We start from the raw sequence: 24,418 nt of genomic DNA on the forward strand, positions 1-24,418 counted from the left end.
TGTGCAAGCAGTTCCTAGCTGGAAATCCACACACAGATGAATCTCATAATATTGAGGCATTGGCAGTTAATTGCCTTGGAAATTCAGATTTTTCTGCCTTTCAGGGTAGTCATAAAGGGTTAAACTAGGCAATGAAAATGGGCTATGCCTAGAAAAGAAACCAGACTTTTCTTGTGAGATAAATGAATTCTGTGTTTTGTGTGTATGGCTATTTGTGTTAAAATTCACCTCTAAAATCACTCAGCCACTTCTCTTGCCTTATTATCTCATCAACTGGTAACTCTAATGGTGAGATTTTGGACCACGGATAAGACAGAGCAAATTAGCTGAACTCATGGAAGCTAGGGCCTACCTGAGGAAGGGATTTGCTTGCCTTCCTTCCTTCCTTCCTTCCTTCCTTCCTTCCTTCCTTCCTTCCTTCCTTCTTTCCTTCCTTCCCTCCTTTTCTTTCTTTCTTTCTCTTTAAGGAAAATTGGAATTTTAGATGTTCACATTTTGGATATAGTATTAGACTTGTGCCTTGGCTACATAAAGGTTTTACCTTTCCTGTCCCCTACAACCTGTAATGCCTTCTCTACATTTTGATTGACAACATTCCTTACTTAGTAACTGGTTTATTATGTGTCTTTTCAATCAATTTATAAGTAAAATACTTTCCAGTTACGGCAGCTCTTGTCAATGACACATCAAAGTGACTGTTGCATTTTTTTAGAATTGGCCTTAATACAATCTATATTATCTTATATAATTTAATAATGTTCTTATAATTATACACTAATACATAATAAATATATTAATAATATATAGATTCTATTTCACATTAGTGTCTAATGTGTGATTAGATGACCATCATATGACTATCATGCACTCTCCTTTTCTAATACTGATCTTCCATGACTTATCATGCATGTGATTGCATCCCAGAAAGCCCATTGTAAGGTGAAAATATCATAAGTCAAAAAATGCATTTAATGCACTTAATTACTGGACTTTATAGCTTAGCCTATCCTATTTTAAATGTGCTCAGAACACTTACATTAGCTTACAGTTGGGTATGATAGTTGAATAGAAAGTTTACTTTATAATAAAGTGCTAAATATCTCATGTAGCTTACTGAATACTGTTCTGAAAGTGAAAAAGGGAATGACTGGCTGTACGAGTACAGAATGGTTGCAATGGACAGGTCGTTTACCCTCTAGATTGGAGGACTTACTGGGAGCTGGGGGTTCGAGGCCATGCCTAACATCACAGGGAGGATCATACCTATTTTTACATTGACATTAAGTACATTTGTGGTATGTAACTAGCCTGGGAGATCAAAATTCAAAACTTGAGGGATCCCTGGGTGGCTTGGCAGTTTAGCTCCTGCCTTTGGCCCAGGGCGTGATCCTGGAGTCCCGGGATGGAGTCCCACGTCAGGCTCCTTGCATGGAGCCTGCTTCTCCCTCTGCCTGTGTCTCTGCCTCTCTCCTTCTCTCTGTGTCTCTCATGAATAAATAAATAAATAAATCTTTTTAAAAAATTCAAAACTTGAGCTATGGTTTCTACTGAATTCCCACTGTTTCCACACCATTGTAAAGTCAAAAAATCCTAAGTGGCACTATTGTAAACCAGGGACTGTCTATACTCCAAAGCCCCTGTTTTTCCCCTCTCTTGGAACTCTTCAGTGAATTCTTCAATGTGATCACCTGCTGGACATTAACAGAGTAGTTCTGTGTGTATAAATGCATGTATGTATGCCTGTACTTCTGTGTGTGTGTGTTGTGTGTGTATTTTAAAAACTGGCTTATTCTTTAACAAAGTTCCCACCAAGATTGTATTGATAAATAGCACTGTGCATTTATATTGACATGGAATACATTTAAAGTATATATATGTCTTATTTTTCTTACCATCCTAATTTTAAAACGAACTCTTTGTAAAGAGAACAACTTTTGTTGAATTCAATAAGGCTGCAGACACAACAGGAAATTTTACTAGCTGCTGAGTTTGTCATCCTTCAGCAATGTCAGAGGTTCCATTTATTTGAATATTCTGTTAAAAATGTCACAGTTGCAATTATGTTAAGGTAAATTCATTTACCCATGAATTTTAATTTCTGATTGGCCAGAAATTACTTACCTTGCCTTCATGCTAATAGTATTCAGCAGCCAATTTATAACTGGTCTTGAAAAACAAGACCAGTTATTAATGGCCTTTTTTTAAAGGCTTGTGACTTGTTACCTTAATCCTTATACATATCAAATGGATATCAAACCATAAATGAGAATCAATTTCCAATAAACTCAATAATGCAAAGTCTTATGGAGAGTGCCACTCCACAAGAAATAATGTTTTCACTTCAATAATTGATCAAGCTAAGTGTTGTGATACTGGCTGAACTAATTCCACTTGTTCTATTGTAAATGTAGACCTAATTTTCCTTCCTACTTTTGAGAAATGTACCTTAAAAATTTACTAGAATTAAGTATGTATGCTAATATCTCCCTATACCCTGCTATCTTGGATAGGTTTCACACCATTTTGACGTTTTAATACTTCCCTACTGCTAGTATCTCAGACAACTGTAAGTTCCTTCATCTATGAGGCTGCTGAAAGGCAAATCTCTGAGAAGTATCCAGAGATACTAAATTTCCATCACTTTATGCACAAGTTTCTCTCTTGGCATGAGGTTCCTGAATTAAAGTCTGGCACTAAAACTGCCTCTTAAATGGCAATCATAGTAAGAGAAACTGTATAGACTGTTATATAGTATTTTCTTGAAAAGCCTTAAGCTATCTTCCTGCAATGGTGCTGGACACGGTGGATTCATAATAATTTATTTACAAAACAAATGCAGAGGGGTTTATGTGCTGGCTGACACTGCTTGTTGAATTTGGCTAAAAGCTTCAGGGTAAGTCAAGGGTTGTCGCAGTAGAAGTCCAGAACAAACCAACTGGTTGTCCAAGGGGAGACAAAGTGATCCATGGGATCTTTTCAGATGACTGGTGCCTGTCATTTAAGATAGGTTACAGGTATTCTATAAACATAATCATGTTTTCCTAATTATTGGTCTCATCAAGAGTATCTCTAAGGGGTCTGGAATACTGTTGAAGAGGTATCATCCCGTTTCATATTTCAGAGGATTCTACATCAAAAGGAGGCTTGAATGATTCAGAAAAACACAGTGGATCCCAGAAGAATGGCTCTTGAAACAAAGATGGTGGTGTAGAATGGAATGTCTGCTCATTCGCCTATCATTTGTGGTGGTTTTTAATTTATTTTTCATCATAGGATGAGGGAAGAACTCTAAAGCAAAAATGTCCATTTACAGCAACATTGAAGTGATATCAAAACTGACTTGATTTGTATAATAAATTCTCTAACTGGCTGAAGCTGGTAAAGTAGACTGAACCCTGAATGATGTTTGAGTGAGCACAGCAGACACATACTAGATCTAACTATGAACATCCTTATGACCAATGATCAGTGAGACATGTTTTAACCAACAGTCCACAGACCTATATACTAAATACTTTGTCCTATTCTGGGTGCTGGTTTTCAATACGTAATTAACATATTCAGAATGCACCGCCCTTTTCTGGAACTTGACATCTCTGACTTTGTCTCTTTAATGAACTACACATTTAATTTATTCAATGAATGTGTTTAGTTGCCATGCCAGTTAGTAAATTCAGTTTTGTAAATTTTTTAAATTATAAAAATCACATCACTTGTCTGCAGAAAGTATAACAGTTTCTTTCCTGGAGTCAAATGATTTCTTTATCAAAATCCTATATTTCTGGGTCCAGGCAAGAGTTCCCCTATCCCAGATGGTATATGACTTCTGACTTTAGACTTCTGCTCATCTGCACTCTTTATTTTTGAGTTACAGGAAGAGTAATTTACACATGTACACTTTGGGGGTGGGGAGTCAGGAAGTGGGGATGTGAGGAAGGGCAAGGGTTTTAAGAATGCGGAATAGATATTGAGGACCTGAAGCATGCATATTCTAAGAAATAATTATATTCTTTTACATTTTTGTCTCTTGGGAGCAATGTTTTGTTTTAGTCATTAGGTGTTGCAAAGTGACCAAGCCTTTTACTTTACAATTCCCTTTTGCCTTCATATAAAAAACAAAAGGAACCAATTATTTTCCATTTTTGTTTTGACAAAGTATGTTGACATTAAATTCATAAATTATTTAAAGGAAATAGTACTGTGAATCAGTGTCCAATGTTTCAAGACCTGGCTCATTTTAAAAAGATACCTTTTTATGAGTGGTAATGAGAATACACAAATAAAAATAGTATACAGGTATTTTTTAGCAGAAAAAAAATCATAAATTTACTCAGGAAAGAAAGTTTGAAGCTGCAAAATCATTTTAATATGCATATAATTAATTGTCAAACTTTATATTGTGAAATTTAATTAAACATATTCTAGCCATTTGGATTTTGAAATGCTAGGTACAATACTAAGTGGAAGATGTGAGGAATCGATATTATCCTTCTGGCATTTTTGTTTCAGCTGTATAATAGCTTTCTTATGAGGTGTGTAAGAGAGCTACTGATATTTTTACCTTGATCTACAGGAAAACGAACATTCTATAAAGGGTAAATCTATTAATTAGAGACCCGCACAGCTTTCTTTCTTGCTAGTATAATCGTTAAATTGATTTTTCCAGTCCATCATGTAATTGTTCCAGCGATAGAATCCTGCTCTCCATTCTCGTTCTGCTTCATCAATATTTCCTGTAAAACATGCAATAAGTTGTATTAATCTAAATTTTAATCTGTTTACATTAATTGAAAAATAATTTTGGTTACAGATGCTATTTTCTCCAAGAACATGGCACAGTAATTTTTAATTTTTTATTATTTATTATCAGCTTCTTTCACTACTTGGAAAGCTTGTAATAAAATTTTATACATTATATGAAATTGCAAATAATATACATGTATAAATTGCATATATCATAAAAATATGGATAAATTGATATATCTAACTAGGTTACATCACATGTATTTAGTTTCTAAGAAGATGCATAGATATCATTGCCTTTTCTTGAGCTCTTTTACGTAACAGAAATCTCACTTAATGTCTTATTTACATATGTAATTCTATAGCAAACTATTATTCCCGATGAAAATATTTATATATATGTATTAATGCATAAGGGCAACTATGTATACCCTCCATATATATTTTTCTCTCACTCTGTATCAGTATACTTTAGTTCCGAAAAATGCCTAGTCATTGAAAGCAGTTTATTGAAACTACTACATGAAAGCAATTTATTAATTGCTTTGCAAATTAGAAAGATGACTAAGACAATCTCCGCTTTCCAGTAGTTTGTAAAGTGTATACATGTGTCAGGGGAGGGGAGTGTTGATGCCAGGAATAATGTGAGGCAATGAACCAAAAATGGTCTATGTACTACAAGCACCTTGAAATCTTGATTAATTTGAAAATGTGTTACACTAAAGAATAAAGTTTATGAACAACAGAAACTCTTACATTACAACCTCTAAAATCATATATTCATGTTCCTAAAAATACACATGATAAAGCTGGAAGATAGTTTAAATTATTCAAATCTATTAGTATTTTATACACTTGTAGTTCTCACACTTTTAGGATTCTGTGCAATAGTCATTGAATTAAAAAACATTTTGCGGTATTTTGGCTATTCTGAAAATAAGGAATTGACAATTTTTTGAATACATACTTTTCTGTTAGGAATTTTTTAAATTAATTACAACTGTGAGGTATTGATTTGGGGAAGACAGTTCATGTGATCTCACTACATTATACATGAAAATGTGTCTTTTCACTAATGCTGTTAACAATGGAGCACACTCAGTGACTGATTTTTAGTTTATGAAAATCAAAATACATAAAATATTTATATAGCTATTATAATATCCCCTGTAATTTAGGATATATCTAAGTTTAAAATGTTCATACTGCTTGGACTTTGGACAAGTATTTGCAAATATATACAAAAATGTCTTGTTTTAAAAATGTCTTTTAAAAGGTCAATGACTAGTTATTTTGTGAATAATAGAACTTTTCTAAAAAACATTAGATGTGAAAGACATTAAATATCATACAAATAATCTAGTCTTATGGTGTTTTTTATAATTAAATGCTTTTTAAAATGTTATGCAAAATAAGGGCTCTAAAGTTCAGAAAGAAAAAACTTATGTTATAACAAATAAATGATTGGTAATTTACAACTTACATCATGAATTTTAATACTCAGAGAAAAGCTTTTAGATTTGATTTTTTTCTTGTTCATAGAATGATAACAAATTCATTGATTCATATAAATAAAAATTTATTTCCTTTTGTACCATAATCAAACACTATACAATTTAGTGTACTGAAATACTTTGCTTTCTATTGTACAAATGTTTTGTAATCCTGAGTAATTTTTTCTTCAATAATACTGAACATTGGTTGAGATAATAAAATATAAAACTTGATTATTTTTAATACAATGTCGACTGAATACACCATAATAAAAAGATAACAAAAATTTTTAGTCCCATGACATAAATAAAAACCAAAATTAGAAGTTTTTATTTCTTCCCACACTTCTCTTCTTCCTCCATACTGGAATACTACTTAGATGGCTATAGATTTATATTCTGTGAGATGTAGATCTATTATCTATTTGTTTTGCAGTTAGCGAGGTACTACAATGTGAAATAAAGGACATTATATAGGTTTTGGGGTGAAATGGGTTAGATTCCAGTTTGACTACTTACTCTGTTAGTGACATAGAAAAAATTCTTACTTTTGAAACTAGTTTTCCAGCTGTAAATGGGGTCAGTGATCACTACTTTGCCATGTTACTTACCGTGAAGGATAAATCAGTTGGTTTGTACATTATGAAATCAAGCTCTATAGACCTATTGGGAGCTCCACTAACAAATTTACTGCCCTGTTACAAAAATTTATTCTTAACTTTGCTCTTTATTGAATCCATGTATAGCTAGATCAATACCAGTAGTTTATAAACATATTGACACAACTTTTTCAGGACTTTTGTGATGTTTGATTTGTTCACATCGTTGTCTCATTTGGAAAAGAAAAAGTCAGGCTTTCTTCCCTACAGAAAGAGTAATACTAATAAGGCTACTCTTTGACTTGTCAATTAAAAAAGAGTGAGCAATATTTCACCAGTGGAATCTATCAAGTCTGAGGTGTTAAGAAAGAATACAGGAGAGGTGAGTCAACTCAAAATTAGTCATGAAGGTAAGCTAGAAGAAAAGATTAAATTGGATATGAATTGTGGTAATCATTATAATAAAAAAAATCACGTACTTTGAGATTTCATTGAAAATCTCTTTTGTTCCCATTACTTGCTTATTTTCCTGTTATCCAATTATTAAAGCTACCAAGGAATGCATAATTCTTTACGTTCTCTTGCGTTCTTACGTTGCAGATCAGAAACGTATTAGTTGTCCTGTTATATTTCTGAGTGTGGGATGACAGTGAACTATGACTAATACTGTCGAGTGAACTACTATAAATTCAGGCAAAACTTTGTGAAAGCTTGCATATAGAGATAATTATTGTATTGCACTTCACTATATTGTGCCTTGCAGATACTGCATGTTTTATAAATTGAAGGTTTGTGGCACCCTGCATCAAGTAAGTCTATCCACACAACATTTTCCAAGTGAGCATCTGCTCACTTCTTGTCTCTGTGTTCCATTTTGTTTGGTAATTCTTGCAATGTTTCAAATTTTTCATTATTATTTCTGAATTGCTGCAATCTCGTGATAAAATTTTAAAGTATAAGGAATTGCTTCTTTTGGATGAGCAAAGAAAGTAGTTTCTTGAGCTAGAAGCTACTTCCAGTAAATGCTGTGAAGACTGTTGCAATGACAATAAAGAATTTAAAATATTACATAAACTCTGTTGATAAAGCAGCAGCAGAGTTTGAGAAGATTGACCCCAGTTTTGAAAGAAGTTCTACTGTAGGTCAAATTCTACCAAACAGTAACACATGCTACAGCAAAATCATTCGTGAAAGGAAAAGTCACTCAATTGTGCAACTTCATTGATGTCTTATTTGAAGAAATTGCCACAGCCACCTACCTCAGCCTTCAGCAACCATCAACCCTGAACATTGAAGCAAGACTCTCCACCAGCGGCAAAAAGATGATGTCTCATTGAAAATTCAGATGGTGGTTAGCATTTTTAGCCATAAAGTGCTTTTTTAAAAGACTTTTTTATTTATTCATGAAAGACAGAGACAAAGGCAGAGGGAGAACCAAGCTCCCTATTGAAAGCCGATGCAGGACTCAATCCCAGGACCCTGGGATCACGATATGAGCCAAAGGCAGATGCTCAGCCACTGAGCCACCCAGGCACCCAGCTATCAAGTGTTTTTATTTTATTTATTTTATTTTTTTAAAAAGATTTTACTTATTCATGAGATACACAGAACAGAGGCAAAGACATAGGCAAAGGGAGAAGCAGGCTCCCTGTAGAGAGCCCTATGTAGGACTGACTCCATCCTGGGGCCCAGGGATCAAGATCTTGAGCCCAAAAAACCCAAAAAAACCTGAGCCAAAGGCAGAAGCTCAACCTTACTGAGCCATCTAGGTGCCCCCATAAAGTGTTTTTAAATTAAGATGTGTTCATTGTTTTTTAGAGATAATGCTCTTAAACACTTAATAGACTACAGCACAGTATAAATATAACTTTTATATGCATTGGGAAACCAAAACATTCATTGACTCGCTATATTGCCATAATTGCTTTACTTCTGTGGTCTGGAACCAAACTGGCAATATCTTCCAAGTATGCTTATAGTTTTAAAATAAAACAAAGGAAAAACCACTGGAGCTAATATTATTCTTTATTGGGAGGATTTAAAGGTCAAAGTGGTTTTTCCTTTAAATAAATTTACTCTTCCACTTTTAGCGAAAAATGCTGATATCTTATTGGCATCAAATGGGTCATTTCTTTTCTTTTTCAAACAATTGTTAAATATTATGCAGTTACATTTTTAGAGAAAATTTTGAATTTGGTAATATTTAAAACAAATATTGCACATTTTATTTCTTGCAGGTGCACGCACTAATAGTGCAGGCATATGCTGAAGTGTAGTCTGAAAGTTAAGTGCTAGAATTCCTGTGTTTAAACAAGTCTTAAGGATCATTTTATTTGAGAACATTTATTGCTCAAATGTAAACTACTGCTCAAGTGGTACTTATAAAGCTCATTGGGTTTCCATCTTGAGTGAGGTAAACATCTCTCCCTTTCAGAAACCCCGTCAGTAGTTTTTCTTTGAAATGTTCCTTTACATATAGAGTTGCTTTTTTAAAACATAATATTTCCATAGGAACTTAAGTCCAGGTCATGGGAATAACTCCAATTTTCAAAATACCAAATACTGAAATGTGTGAGGTTTCGCAACTTGAAATACACAAAATATGGTAAGAATGTGTGTTCTTAATCTTTTTTAATCCCCCTACATTATTCATTTATAAAGCCCAAAAAACATATAATTTCAAAGTGGTTTTGTTTAAATGTAAAAAAAAAGGAGGATGTTGATGTTACCACACTCAGATCATGCATTTACTTTACATCTTATAAAGTATATTTTATATAACTTTTACAGGGGAATTATCTGAAAAAAAAAAATGCTAAAGCATAAAATGATGTTTTTAAGGGGCTTTGGAACTATCCCAGAGCACAATACTACCCCAGAGCAAGACCTGCTATGTCCATACAGCTCAATGTTGCTCAAACTAGAAAATCGTTCGTCACTGCACAGGCAGGAGTGGCAGCTAGCCAAAAACCTAGGAGTTTGTTTATTCAACCTGCTTTATGGCAGTTGAGTATTTAGAGATAGAGATTTTGAAGTAACATCTTCAAAAATTGCTGATACTTAAATCGACAAATAAATTGCAGGAGGCCACAGAAGCTCGAAACAGAACAAATCAGTTTGGCTTGTAATAATAAGTTAATCATTTAAAATCCTCCCCATTTCCTCTCATTGTCCCTCGATTACGACCTTCTCATTTAAAAATATTTTAAGTAAAGATTAAGAATGTGTAGTCTGTGTTATGTTAAATGGTACCTCTTTTGGTCTCTTGGCAGATTAAACATGTTACCTCATTGTTATTCACACCCGGAGGACACAAGGGCAGCACTGTAGCTTTGCCAAGGGATGCAGAAACCCATCTCTGGATATATATTATGTCACAGAACATTTGGTAATACACAGAGCACTGGTATATCAGAAACATCTCCCAAACAGATGGAGTACATAATTATAATTTTGGTGAGTAATGTCTGATCATTAAAAAGCATATTAAACAATCAAATATAGCTCTGAGATGCCCATGTTTGCCTGAAACTAACCCCCACCACTCTAAACAGGAAACTAGAGCATCTACTATATATATTTCAGGGCCTGAAAAATCACAGAGAGTATTATGATGAACGGAGTGGTAAAGTCTAAGGAAACTGGGCAGCAATCTGTCTGATGGTTGAGATTCGATTACTTTTCCTTTGAAAAATAAAGGCCCGAGGAGTCACATGAGTTAGAAACAGCTGGGTTTTTAAAAACTGGCAAGTGAGTGAGATATGTATGTCATTTTCCTCACAGAAGAGGCGATCATTCAAGCTGATGGTTCAAGTTGATTTAAATATTTTCTTTCTAATGAAGTTTGAAATAATACAACGATCTGAACCAACTTTCCTAGTGTTTCCTTATATAAGCTTAAGGATTCCCTTCCCAAAGTTAGGTAAGTAAATCACTGTCTGGTTATTGTACTGTGTATTATATGTATGTGTTCATGATAAATGTCTCTAAGCTCAGAATATTTAGAAATATCTGGATTGCATCTTTAAATATTCAAATTCTGGAGTTTTTTTTTTTTCCTCTTAGAAATCAAGAGTTCTATTTATCAATAGATTTGTGTTTACCTCTCTTTGAGTATAAATTATATTCATTCTATATTTTAGCAATTATATTTTTAGTTCTATTCACTGTTTATTTCGTATGTGTATTTATTCATTTATCCATTAGTTAATTCCAGAAAGATGAGCTGAAGAGCAAGTAGTGCCCTATTTTAGTTCCCCTACTAGGTTTTATGTTCCTCTGGGGGAAAATTTCTACTTTAGTTTTCTTTATTTAACTACAAAAGTGCTGCTCCTATAGCAAGCCCTCAAATATACCTAAACTTGCTGGAAGAAAGTTGTGAAAGTGATGCACTCACTGCAATCAAGTAATTGTAAACTCATAGATTAACACCACCACTGTGCCTTGGACAATCTAGCTTTTCTTCCTTTTACATAATTCACAACCAATTATTTGACCAAATACTAAAAATACACACACCTGTCATTTCCAAGACTTTGGGAAAAAATAGTGTCCAGAATCGGCATTGTTGAGCACGCAGTTTAGTGTATACTCGTGGTGAATCTGTATTCAAGGTTAAATATTTTTGGTCAGTGTTTTCAAAGGCAGGCCATCTTGTGCTATTGTTCTGGGTTCCATCTGGATGTCTAAAAAAATTAAAAAGAGATGTTATAGTTCTACTGAAATCATTTTTATTTTTAATTTTTAAAAAAGATTTTATTTATTTATTTATTCATGAGAGACACAGAGAGAGGCAGACACATAGGCAGAGGGAGAAGCAGGGAGCCTGATGTGGGTACTTGATCCCAGGACACTGGGATCATATACTGAGCCAAAGGCAGAAGCTTAACCACAGAGCCAACTCAGGTGTCCCTGAAATCATTTTTAGATAGAAAGAATATTGTTCTAAAAAACCAACAACAACTTTTAAAAAGTTAGAAAAAATGTGGATTTGTTTTGAAGATGTCAAGTTAAAATGAACTGGGTGGAATGTTTTCAGTAACTCGAAACACTAAATTAAAAGCATAGGAATGAAAATTTAAAGAATAACTTTCACATGCATTTCTGTTTACCATACAGGGAGAAAAAAATATTTCCTATTTCAAGAGTGCTGATGTTTTCTTCACACTTAAACATGCTCGAAGGGCAATGTTTCTTTTGTTTCCTTTTCCCCCTTTACCTCAGACCCAATCTTCTCACAGCAAACATTAATGCCATCTACTCCATATCTTGCTTCCATGTCATTCCATATGTTCTTGCCATTACTGCCTGAGCTTGTGACCGATTACACAATTTATTATGTAATAACCATTACTGTAGGAAACTGCCTTCCATCTCCCTTTCAAGTTGATCCTACAGTCTTATAGATCTGCTCACCAATGAAAATTGTTTCAATAATTCCCCAATGAGTTCAGGTAAATTTACTGAATGTGGTGCCTCCCATATTTCCAAGCTTACTTTCAGAGAGTCTTTGTATGAGTCGACCAACAGGAATTAGAGACAGTTCCCTAGTAATTCCCTCCTCTGTTTCACCTCTTTGCCTTTGTGCAGCTATTCTGCTTAGAATCCCTTCTTTTCCCAAAGGTAATTCAGATTCTCTTTTTCATATTCTCTTTTTGTGCTGATATTTCCCATATCTTTATTGTGATTTTTGTATCAATAATACTTGGTTCTAATTTTTAGAAATGTATAGTTTGGGGTTTGTTTACATCTTTGTAGCACTCAAGAATGTCTTACCTAGATCGCACAAACATAAACTCAAAGAGTAAACATTTTGCAAGTGGCTCCAAATAGTTTAGTCCCTGGCAATTCTATAGATTTCCCTCTAATCTATTTTTATGCTATGATTATGAGTTAAACACTGCCCTAGGATTTGGAAATACAAATAAATATGGGAAACATATTTTCCCTCCGGGAATTTACAAGGAAGAACATTCATGAAAACAAAGAACCTGGTAGCCTAAACCAAACATAAACAAAGGGATACAAATTATCAGAAGAGGAAACAATCACTACCTGTTTAAAAGGTAATTACCTGAAGGAAGGAGATTCTAGCTTGAAGGAAGGAGAGTAAATAAGGAACCGAACCAGAAAGAGAAGTTGGGAAAGCTAGAGAAAGGGAACAGAATGAACATCGTTATAAATAATGAGTGTTTATCTCAGGTCAAAACACAATGAAAAAACTAGTTTCCTGGAATATAAGATAGAGGAGATTCTATTAAAGTCATAGATTTAGGACATTAGTGTTATCACATTAAGATCTAACAGCCCAGGAAAATGTTTTAGACTTTAACTGTAGGCATTTACCATTCTTGAGGGACTTTTTACTAAACGGCTTATTTTGAACATAACATTTTAGAAATGTTGACCTGGAGATTATCCAGAATAACCAAGAAGCCTATAAAATAGTCACAGCTTCTTCTATCATAAACGGAAGACTAAAGTGATAAGGATATGTAATTCATTCCTTTCTCTTAGATTCATCCTACCTTAAAGTAAAATCATGTAAGAAAAACTCTTGGTTGACCTCTTCTAAAAGTTCAGCACGTGAATTTCTTCATCATTCAGATAGCTCTGTGGATTGGTAACAGAAAGTTGGGAGCAGTGACAAGAGGTACAAGATTTCCTTTTTGCCACAGGCCTGTGAATCCAGTAGATTTTGGAAAGAGAGGCAAGCATTCACTAGGCATGGTTATCTAGAGCAGATTTTGCCATCAAGAACTTGTATCAAATAAGCACCACAAATTCATATTTTATCGTAGAAGCGACATATCCAACCATGAATTCAGGAGCTTTGGAGATAAATAGCTTCTTGATGGACTAGTTGATTTTATGTAGGAATTGGATGATTAAAAAAGAGTTATTAATAACCAGAGCTATTCAAGCTAAACCAGTATCATAACAGGATTGAAACCTCCTGCTTTAGGGTATTATTTGAGAGAGGTCATGAAGAAAATTTCTCCAGATCACAGATGGCACACTTGTCTAGGTGAATTATGTAGTCTTTTCCCTTTCTTTTAAAGCTTTAGAAACTAACAAGTACAGCTGCTGGAGGCTGGATATGAAACCAGGAAAACCATTGGTCTGATTCGGTACAGCAATTCTTATGTTCCTAAATTGCCCACTTTCCTTCTAATTCCACTCTAATTAACTTATGGCACCATTTTAACTGCTCATTCATGTCTGGCTTCTGCAAATGGTGACTTGAACAAAGCTGACTCGTACTTGAGTTCAAGAGCAAAGCACTATTGGCACTGCCCGTGTTCATTTGACAAACTTTGTTCTGTGAAGTATCTGATGACATTCCAAAACGCAATTCAGAGATAATAAAATCCCTTTGCCTATGGATGCAGATACAGTTTTCAAAAAGTTATTGAAATAGCTATTGAAGTGATGGAGCATTTTACTGTATAATTTGAAGAAATCTTCAAAGACTTTAAAACTTAACAAGAGATATAATTCTCTTTCTATCTGCATCAATTAAAGCCTGTGAAATACAACATATTTCCCAGATACACAATTCTGAAACACTATATGAATTTAATCCCAAAATTATAAGGTATATTTAAACATCTTGGCTCTGTTATTTTTCAAAAATATTTCCTGCTCTTGTCACAAAATAAAGACTTTGAAGGGATAATACCTAAAATTTTCCATGAAACAGAGAAATCTTGCTCTATTTTTACTATGAGATTTTTGTTCTACTTTGTGGTATGCAAAAGTCGTCTAAAGATCATCTACTACACTTTTTCTCTTCGGTAGATTTGAAAAGTTTTCAAATGTGGCTTATTTAACAAAAAAGGCAGAGTATTTTCCTAACATCCATATTTCAGGAAATTACTTGCTTGTCATCGATATTTGAGCACAGATTTGATCTTATTTTATGAGTAGATTTATAAAAAAAAGACATTAATTGACCCAGGATGTCTGATATGAAAAACTCGCATGTATTTAACTCCATATGTTTTCTTGGATTATAAATCTCAGGGTTGCCCATCAATTCTAACATAGGAATTAAGATTCTTTTTGAGTAAGAATTCAGAGACAATGATGTCTAGGCAAGCTATACAATGATTTTAAAGTAAATATATTTCAGTGTGCCTTACAATCTAATAAAATAAAGCCAGGATTAGTACTTGTAAATTAAATGGATATCCAAAATTTTCTACCGTCATGAGAGGGCAAAGGGAATACAGATTATATTGGATAATTTCTCAAATATACAAGTATTCATAGATTTATATTTTATGTCAAGTCACACTTTAATAATATTGCATTTTAATAATATTGCATTTAAAGAATAGAGGGGCTATAAGAGAATCTGAATTTAGAAAAACAAAATTCATCTATTCATTCAACCAATATTAATTGAGTGCATATTATGTCAGGCTTATTTAAGTCACAGAAAATCAACAAAAACAAAAATGGAAATTCTTGCCCATTGCAGTTTTCTCTCTTTGAGGAAGATAGACAATAAAAAGATAAATAAGGAAAATATATAATATATTAGATTGTAAGAGTTGCTAGAGAGGGGACAGTGATGAAGGAATAGGTAGTAATGAATTTCCTTGCCCTTTGCCCATAGTTCCTGCGAGATAACCTCTAAATCTTTGGAATTTTGCCCTATATCTAATGGTTTACACTAACAAAGCAACTCATGGTGAGCACCTTACAGCTTTTAATAAAGGCATGACTCAGGATGGGCCTGCTCACACTGATGATCTTGTGGAAGGAACAGCCATGCCAGGAGACCAACCATGTGATTAGAAGGGTGGGACTTTGAGTCTGGTGATATCAACCTGACCTCCAGGAAGGGAGGGGGCTGAAGATTGAGTTCAACCACAATGGCTAATGATTTAATTAATTATACCTATATAATGAAACTACAATGACACTCTGGACCTCAAGCTCAGGTGAGCTTCCTTGGGCTAGCTGTAGTCCATGCGCACATTGACACAATTAATGCCCTGAAGGTAATGCATCTCTGAGGTGATAGAAGCTTTACCTTTGGAATTCAGTGAGTAGTACCAGATGCTACTTAAGTGTCTCTTCTTTTGACTGGTTCTGATATATATCCTTTTATTATATAAAAATCAGAATTATAAATATAGCACCCTCCTGAGTTCTGTGAGTCATTCTAGGGCATGATTAAATCTGAAGAAGTCCTTAGGGATCTCAAATGTATAGCCAGCTAGTCTGAAGTGAGGGTGGCCCTGGTGACCTTGAACTTGCAACTGGTGTCAGAAATCTTGGGCCAACTTGGAAGTCTGAAGGCCTAAGCCCTTAACCTTGGTTTTGGCTACCTCTGGGTAGAGAAACTCTGCAATATTTGATAAGAAAGGAACTTTTAAGTGGAGATTTGAAGGAGAGGAGTGAGGGCATTTTTGGAGGAAGAGCATTTCAACAGAAGGAATAGAAAGCAAAGGGTATAAGACAGATGAGCGTCTGAAGTTTAACATGAAAAGTGAGTGAGGGAGTGTGGCTAGAGTGGAGCCAGCTAGGGAGGGAGTAGTCTGAGGCAAGACTGGAGAGGTGACAGGAGGCCACATTATTTAGTGACCTGTAGGTCCTTGTAAGCTTTTTATGTCTACTCTCAAGGAAGAAGTAATCGGAGGGTTTGCACAAAGAAAGGACAAGGTCTCACTTAATATTTTTCAAAAGATCATCTGGCTGGAGTTCTGGGAATAGTCTGCAGAGAATCCAAGGCCAGAGGCAGGAACACCAGCTAGGAAACTACTGGAATAATTTAGGTGAGAGATGATGGTTGCATGAACAGGGAGGTAGGAGTAGAAATTGAGACAAGTGTTTAGATCTTGAATGTATTTTGAAGGTATCTAACACCCTTGCAATTAGGCAATGGTGTAGAAATAGAGAGAAGGCAAGGATGGCACTAAGGATTCTGGCCAGAGAAATTGGAAGGATGAATGGAGTTGCCATTACTGAGATAGAAACTGCTGCAAGAACATGTTTGAAGGAAAATATTGAGAATTCAGCTCTTCACATATTAAATTTGAGATCCAAATACAGATTGGAATTTAGTAGTAACTTTTATTTTACTGAGGGAATCCCTGCCTTCCAAATGGATTCACAAGCTTTTTAATGTAGTATTTCTCAGGAACACCAAAATTATGATGCAATTTCCAAATTTCAATATAGAAATGACATCTAGAAATATACACATGGTGATTTATTAATTCATAGGATACATAGCACATGTCACTTCCTGGATCGTAGCTCTTTGTTCTATGCTTATCCTACCATCTCTTTAGATCTTCCCTTGATGACTCCATTAGAATAGCCAATCTTAATTTCCTCATATTTCTTTTTTTTCCAATTTTCATTTAAATTCCAATTAGTTAACATACAGGGTAATATTAGTTTCAAGTGTACAATATAGTGTTTCAACACTTGCATCCAACACCCAGTACTTACTACAGCAAGTGCCCTCCTTAGTCCCTATCACCTATTTTACCCAACCCCCAACCACCTTCTCTCTGGGTTTGTCTCAGTTTGTTCTCTAGAGTTAAGAGTCTATTTCCTGGTTTGCCTCCCTCTCTTTTTTCTTTTCCTTTTGTTTATTTGTTTGTCTCTTGAATTCCACATATGAATGAAATCATATGGTATTTGTCTTTCTCTGTCTGACTTATTTCACTTAGTAATTTCTAACTCCAACCATGTTGTTACCAATGGCAAGATTTCATTATTTTTTATGGCTGAGAAATATTCAAAACTGATTTTAACTGTAATTTTTTTTCTTCCCTTATTACAGAGTGCTATGGTCTGAATGGTTGTGTGCTCCTGAAATAAGGTGATGGTACTAGGAGCTAGAGACTTTGGGAGATGTTTTAGCTGTAAGGGCAGGCCCTCACGAATGGGATTGGGGCCTTTATCTAAGAGGCTTCAGAGGGATTCTTTGTCCCTTCCACTATATGAGGACACAGTGAGAAGGAGCTGGCTATCCATTGGGTCCTCACCAGAAGGAGACCATGCTAGTGACTTAATCTTGGACTTCTAGTCTCCAGAACTGTCAACAATAAATTTCTGTCATTTATAAACTAACACATCTATGATATTTTGTTATAGCAGCCAGAATGGATCAAGACAGAGGGTAAGTTCCATGCAAAACATCATTTGGCTGTTTTGTTTACAACCTGGAATTATGCCTGTCTTATAGTATCTAGGCAAGAAATATGAATAGAAAAATAAGAAACATCACAACGGATAGTTCAAGTTAGCTCATTTTTGTTTAACTATTGTGAATCTTCACATTTAAAAACTACCACCACGTGAGAAATTATACTCAAAGATGATCTTTTCTTCAATTTTAGTAAAATCAGTATCTGGATCCAAATAATATGAAATTATTCTTCAAATAAGTTTTTTAATATGGCTATAAGAGACCATGGGATAGTTTTAACACATGCCTTACACGTAAACTATTTTTATTATGATAGTTTAACATGTAAATAAGATAATTGATAACATAAACTTGTGCCTAGAAGATTGACATTTAACAAGGGAGATGTGCAGATTTAGTATTATTAGAAAAAGAATTAGGAACCAATTGAGCAAAAAGAAAATAAAAAGGAGACATTTATTTAGTATGATTAGTAGTTGTATAACAACAATGAAATTTTCACAAGATGCTTCTGTTATTTTGACATATTTATATAAAGAACAGGCAAAGAAATTTTCAAATAGTAAACAAACTTTAATATTTAACTATATGATGATAAATATGAATCCACAATATAATCTTTCAGAAAAATATGAAGACACTGGTAAAACAGTGGTGCTGCTAAATAGCAAAGGATAAAATCCTGTTTCTCTCAAGATCATATTTTTTGCTTCATTTTGTATAGGAAACTCCTTAGGATAAATACAGACATTAAAGACATTTTGAAGTAGTTTTTGATTCCTTCTAGAGGAATTTTATGTGACTATATTATATCTATAAATTTGACCAAGTGCCATTGCTGATTTCATTTAAGTGTTTTAGAATCTCTTCAATCTTTAAAACTGACCCAACAATAGTTTTCTTAAATGAAAAAAAGTAATTGTACACTTATTCTTAATCATATAACTGACTAAATATCACTGAATTCTATTCAATGCAACTTAGTATTAATTCATGAATGCATTCTCAATAATTTATTCATATTGGCTCCATTTGATTGGTTTCATAAAACTTATACTGAATTTTCTGGTTTCCAATCAGCTTCTAAGATGAATCTTTAAAGACAAATATAATCATTTAAATATTTTTTTGCGGCGAGGAGCCGGGCTGAGGCCGGCGCGAGTGTCCCCAGGACAGGAGAGCCCCGTCCCGGAGGAGCAGGAGCTGCACCGACCTTCCCGGGCGGAAAGGGGCTCGCAGGGAGGTGGAGCAGGACCCAGGAGGGCGGGGATGCCCTCGGGCTCCCCGGGACAGTAACAGCAACTGCGCGCCCAGGAGAGTGCGCCGAGCTCCCTAAGGGCTGCAGCGCGCACGGCGGGACCCGGCGGGACCCGGAGCAGCTGAAGGGGCTCGGGCGGCGGCTCCGCGGAGGGGGCTGCGCGGCCCCGGGAGCAGCTCGGAGGGGCTCGGGCAGAGGAAGAGGCTCCGTGCGGAGGGGCCTGCGCGGCCCCGGGAGCAGCTCGGAGGGGCTCGGGCAGAGGAAGAGGCTCCGTGCGGAGGGGCCTGCGCGGCTTCAGGAGCAGCTCGGAGGGGCTCGGGCGGCGGCTCCGCGGAGGGGGTTGCGCGGCCCGGGAGCGTGAATCCAACAGCGCAGGCCCCGGAGCACAGGGCGCCGGGACACAGCCCAGGATCCCGCCTCCCCCGGGACAGGCAGAGGCCGGGAGGGCCCAGGACAGCGAGGACGCTCCTGCCCCAGCTGAGCACATCAGCGGCCCCGCCCCGGAGCCTCCAGGCCCTGCAGACGGAGAGCTCTGTAGTTCCTGCCGGAGCTGAATCCAGGTTTCCAGAGCTGCCCCGCCACTGGGGCTGTTCCTCCTGCGGCCTCACGGGGTGAACAACCCCCACCGAGCCCTGCACCAGGCAGGGGCACAGCAGCTCCCCCAACTGCTAACACCTGAAAATCAGCACAACAGGCCCCTCCCCCAGAACACCAGCTAGACGGACAACTTCCAGGAGAAGCCAAGGGACTTAAAGAACACAGAATCAGAAGATACTCCCCGGTGGTTCTTTTTTTGTTTGTTTGTTTTTGTTTTTGTTTTTGTTTTGTTTTGCTTTTTGATTTGTTTCCTTCCCCCACCCCCTTTTTTTCTCCTTTCTTTTTCTTTCTCTTTTTCTTTTTTTTTTTTTTTTCTTCCCTTTTTTTTTCTCTTTCTCTTTTCTTTCCTTCTTTCTCTCCTCTCTTTTTCTCTTTTTCCCAATACAACTTGCTTTGGCCACTCTGCACTGAGCAAAATGACTAGAAGGAAAACCTCACCTCAAAAGAAAGAATCAGAAACAGTCCTCTCTCCCACAGAGTTACAAAATCTGGATTACAATTCAATGTCAGAAAGCCAATTCAGAAGCACTATTATACAGCTACTGGTGGCTCTAGAAAAAAGTATAAAGGACTCAAGAGACTTCATGACTGCAGAATTTAGAGCTAATCAGGCAGAAATTAAAAATCAATTGAATGAGATGCAATCCAAACTAGAAGTCCTAACGACGAGGGTTAACGAGGTGGAAGAACGAGTGAGTGACCTAGAAGACAAGTTGATAGCAAAGAGGGAAGCTGAGGAAAAAAGAGACAAACAATTAAAAGACCATGAAGATAGATTAAGGGAAATAAACGACAGCCTGAGGAAGAAAAACCTACGTTTAATTGGGGTTCCCGAGGGCGCCGAAAGGGACAGAGGGCCAGAATATGTATTTGAACAAATTCTAGCTGAAAACTTTCCTAATCTGGGAAGGGAAACAGGCATTCAGATCCAGGAAATAGAGAGATCCCCCCCTAAAATCAATAAAAACCGTTCAACACCTCGACATTTAATTGTGAAGCTTGCAAATTCCAAAGATAAGGAGAAGATCCTTAAAGCAGCAAGAGACAAGAAATCCCTGACTTTTATGGGGAGGAGTATTAGGGTAACAGCAGACCTCTCCACAGAGACCTGGCAGGCCAGAAAGGGCTGGCAGGATATATTCAGGGTCCTAAATGAGAAGAACATGCAACCAAGAATACTTTATCCAGCAAGGCTCTCATTCAAAATGGAAGGAGAGATAAAGAGCTTCCAAGACAGGCAGCAACTAAAAGAATTATGTGACCTCCAAACCAGCTCTGCAAGAAATTTTAAGGGGGCCTCTTAAAATTCCCCTTTAAGAAGAAGTTCAGTGGAACAGTCCACAAAAACAAAGACTGAATAGATATCATGATGACACTAAACTCATATCTCTCAATAGTAACTCTGAATGTGAACGGGCTTAATGACCCCATCAAAAGGCGCAGGGTTTCAGACTGGATAAAAAAGCAGGACCCATCTATTTGCTGTCTACAAGAGACTCATTTTAGACAGAAGGACACCTACAGCCTGAAAATAAAAGGTTGGAGAACCATTTACCATTCGAATGGTCCTCAAAAGAAAGCAGGGGTAGCCATCCTTATATCAGATAAACTAAAATTTACCCCAAAGACTGTAGTGAGAGATGAAGAGGGACACTATATCATACTTAAAGGATCTATTCAACAAGAGGACTTAACAATCCTCAATATATATGCTCCGAATGTGGGAGCTGCCAAATATATAAATCAATTATTAACCAAAGTGAAGAAATACTTAGATAATAATACACTTATACTTGGTGACTTCAATCTAGCTCTTTCTATACTCGATAGGTCTTCTAAGCAAAACATCTCCAAAGAAACGAGAGCTTTAAATGATACACTGGACCAGATGGATTTCACAGATATCTACAGAACTTTACATCCAAACTCAACTGAATACACATTCTTCTCAAGCGCACATGGAACTTTCTCCAGAATAGACCACATATTGGGTCATAAATCGGGTCTGAACCGATACCAAAAGATTGGGATTGTCCCCTGCATATTCTCGGACCATAATGCCTTGAAATTAGAACTAAATCACAACAAGAAGTTTGGAAGGACCTCAAACACATGGAGGTTAAGGACCATCCTGCTAAAAGATAAAAGGGTCAACCAGGAAATTAAGGAAGAATTAAAAAGATTCATGGAAACTAATGAGAATGAAGATACAACCGTTCAAAATCTTTGGGATGCAGCAAAAGCAGTCCTAAGGGGGAAATACATCGCAATACAAGCATCCATTCAAAAACTGGAAAGAACTCAAATACAAAAGCTAACCTTACACATAAAGGAGCTAGAGAAAAAACAGCAAATAGATCCTACACCCAAGAGAAGAAGGGAGTTAATAAAGATTCGAGCAGAACTCAACGAAATCGAGACCAGAAGAACTGTGGAACAGATCAACAGAACCAGGAGTTGGTTCTTTGAAAGAATTAATAAGATAGATAAACCATTAGCCAGCCTTATTAAAAAGAAGAGAGAGAAGACTCAAATTAATAAAATCATGAATGAGAAAGGAGAGATCACTACCAACACCAAGGAAATACAAACGATTTTAAAAACATATTATGAACAGCTATACGCCAATAAATTAGGCAATCTAGAAGAAATGGACGCATTCCTGGAAAGCCACAAACTACCAAAACTGGAACAGGAAGAAATAGAAAACCTGAACAGGCCAATAACCAGGGAGGAAATTGAAGCAGTCATCAAAAACCTCCCAAGACACAAGAGTCCAGGGCCAGATGGCTTCCCAGGAGAATTTTATCAAACGTTTAAAGAAGAAATCATACCTATTCTCCTAAAGCTGTTTGGAAAGATAGAAAGAGATGGAGTACTTCCAAATTCGTTCTATGAAGCCAGCATCACCTTAATTCCAAAGCCAGACAAAGACCCTGCCAAAAAGGAGAATTACAGACCAATATCCCTGATGAACACGGATGCAAAAATTCTCAACAAGATACTGGCCAATAGGATCCAACAGTACATTAAGAAAATTATTCACCATGACCAAGTAGGATTTATCCCCGTGACACAAGGCTGGTTCAACACCCGTAAAACAATCAATGTGATTCATCATATCAGCAAGAGAAAAACCAAGAACCATATGATCCTCTCATTGGATGCAGAGAAAGCATTTGACAAAATACAGCATCCATTCCTGATCAAAACTCTTCAGAGTGTAGGGATAGAGGGAACATTCCTCGACATCTTAAAAGCCATCTATGAAAAGCCCACAGCAAATATCATTCTCAATGGGGAAGCACTGGGAGCCTTTCCCCTAAGATCAGGAACAAGACAGGGATGTCCACTCTCACCACTGCTATTCAACATAGTACTGGAAGTCCTAGCCTCAGCAATCAGACAACAAAAAGACATTAAAGGCATTCAAATTGGCAAAGAAGAAGTCAAACTCTCCCTCTTCGCCGATGACATGATACTCTACATAGAAAACCCAAAAGTCTCCACCCCAAGATTGCTAGAACTCATACAGCAATTCGGTAGCGTGGCAGGATACAAAATCAATGCCCAGAAGTCAGTGGCATTTCTATACACTAACAATGAGACTGAAGAAAGAGAAATTAAGGAGTCAATCCCATTTACAATTGCACCCAAAAGCATAAGATACCTAGGAATAAACCTCACCAAAGATGTAAAGGATCTATACCCTCAAAACTATAGAACACTTCTGAAAGAAATTGAGGAAGACACAAAGAGATGGAAAAATATACCATGCTCATGGATTGGCAGAATTAATATTGTGAAAATGTCAATGTTACCCAGGGCAATATACACGTTTAATGCAATCCCTATCAAAATACCATGGACTTTCTTCAGAGAGTTAGAACAAATTATTTTAAGATTTGTGTGGAATCAGAAAAGACCCCGAATAGCCAGGGGAATTTTAAAAAAGAAAACCATATCTGGGGGCATCACAATGCCAGATTTCAGGTTGTACTACAAAGCTGTGGTCATCAAGACAGTGTGGTACTGGCACAAAAACAGACACATAGATCAATGGAACAGAATAGAGAATCCAGAAGTGGACCCTGAACTTTATGGGCAACTAATATTCGATAAAGGAGGAAAGACTATCCATTGGAAGAAAGACAGTCTCTTCAATAAATGGTGCTGGGAAAATTGGACATCCACATGCAGAACAATGAAACTAGACCACTCTCTTTCACCATACACAAAGATAAACTCAAAATGGATGAAAGATCTAAATGTGAGACAAGATTCCATCAAAATCCTAGAGGAGAACACAGGCAACACCCTTTTTGAACTCGGCCATAGTAACTTCTTGCAAGATACATCCACGAAGGCAAAAGAAACAAAAGCAAAAATGAACTATTGGGACTTCATCAAGATAAGAAGCTTTTGCACAGCAAAGGATACAGTCAACAAAACTCAAAGACAACCTACAGAATGGGAGAAGATATTTGCAAATGACATATCAGATAAAGGGCTAGTTTCCAAGATCTATAAAGAACTTATTAAACTCAACACC

General features: G+C 36.3%; 1 protein-coding gene and 1 long non-coding RNA gene across 2 annotated transcripts in view; one reads left to right on the forward strand and one right to left on the reverse strand.

Annotated features, from left to right (window-relative positions):
- Positions 1-10,751, forward strand: part of LOC119867519 — an 81,036-nt gene extending 70,285 nt beyond the window's left edge. Inside the window, exons 2-3 of the long non-coding RNA XR_005383944.1 lie at positions 10,108-10,291; positions 10,619-10,751. This is a non-coding gene — a long non-coding RNA (uncharacterized LOC119867519). The remainder of the gene's footprint in view (positions 1-10,107; positions 10,292-10,618) is intronic.
- BCHE (butyrylcholinesterase) overlaps positions 4,344-24,418 on the reverse strand; it is a 65,474-nt gene continuing 45,399 nt past the window's right edge. Inside the window, exons 3-4 of the mRNA NM_001313861.1 lie at positions 11,354-11,520; positions 4,344-4,733 (exon numbers count right to left, since the gene is read on the reverse strand). Coding sequence (NP_001300790.1) covers positions 4,609-4,733; positions 11,354-11,520 — 292 coding nt within the window. The 3' untranslated portion in view covers positions 4,344-4,608. The remainder of the gene's footprint in view (positions 4,734-11,353; positions 11,521-24,418) is intronic.

Source organism: Canis lupus, chromosome 34, assembly GCF_011100685.1.
Source record: "Canis lupus familiaris isolate Mischka breed German Shepherd chromosome 34, alternate assembly UU_Cfam_GSD_1.0, whole genome shotgun sequence".
Lineage (NCBI taxonomy): Eukaryota > Metazoa > Chordata > Mammalia > Carnivora > Canidae > Canis > Canis lupus.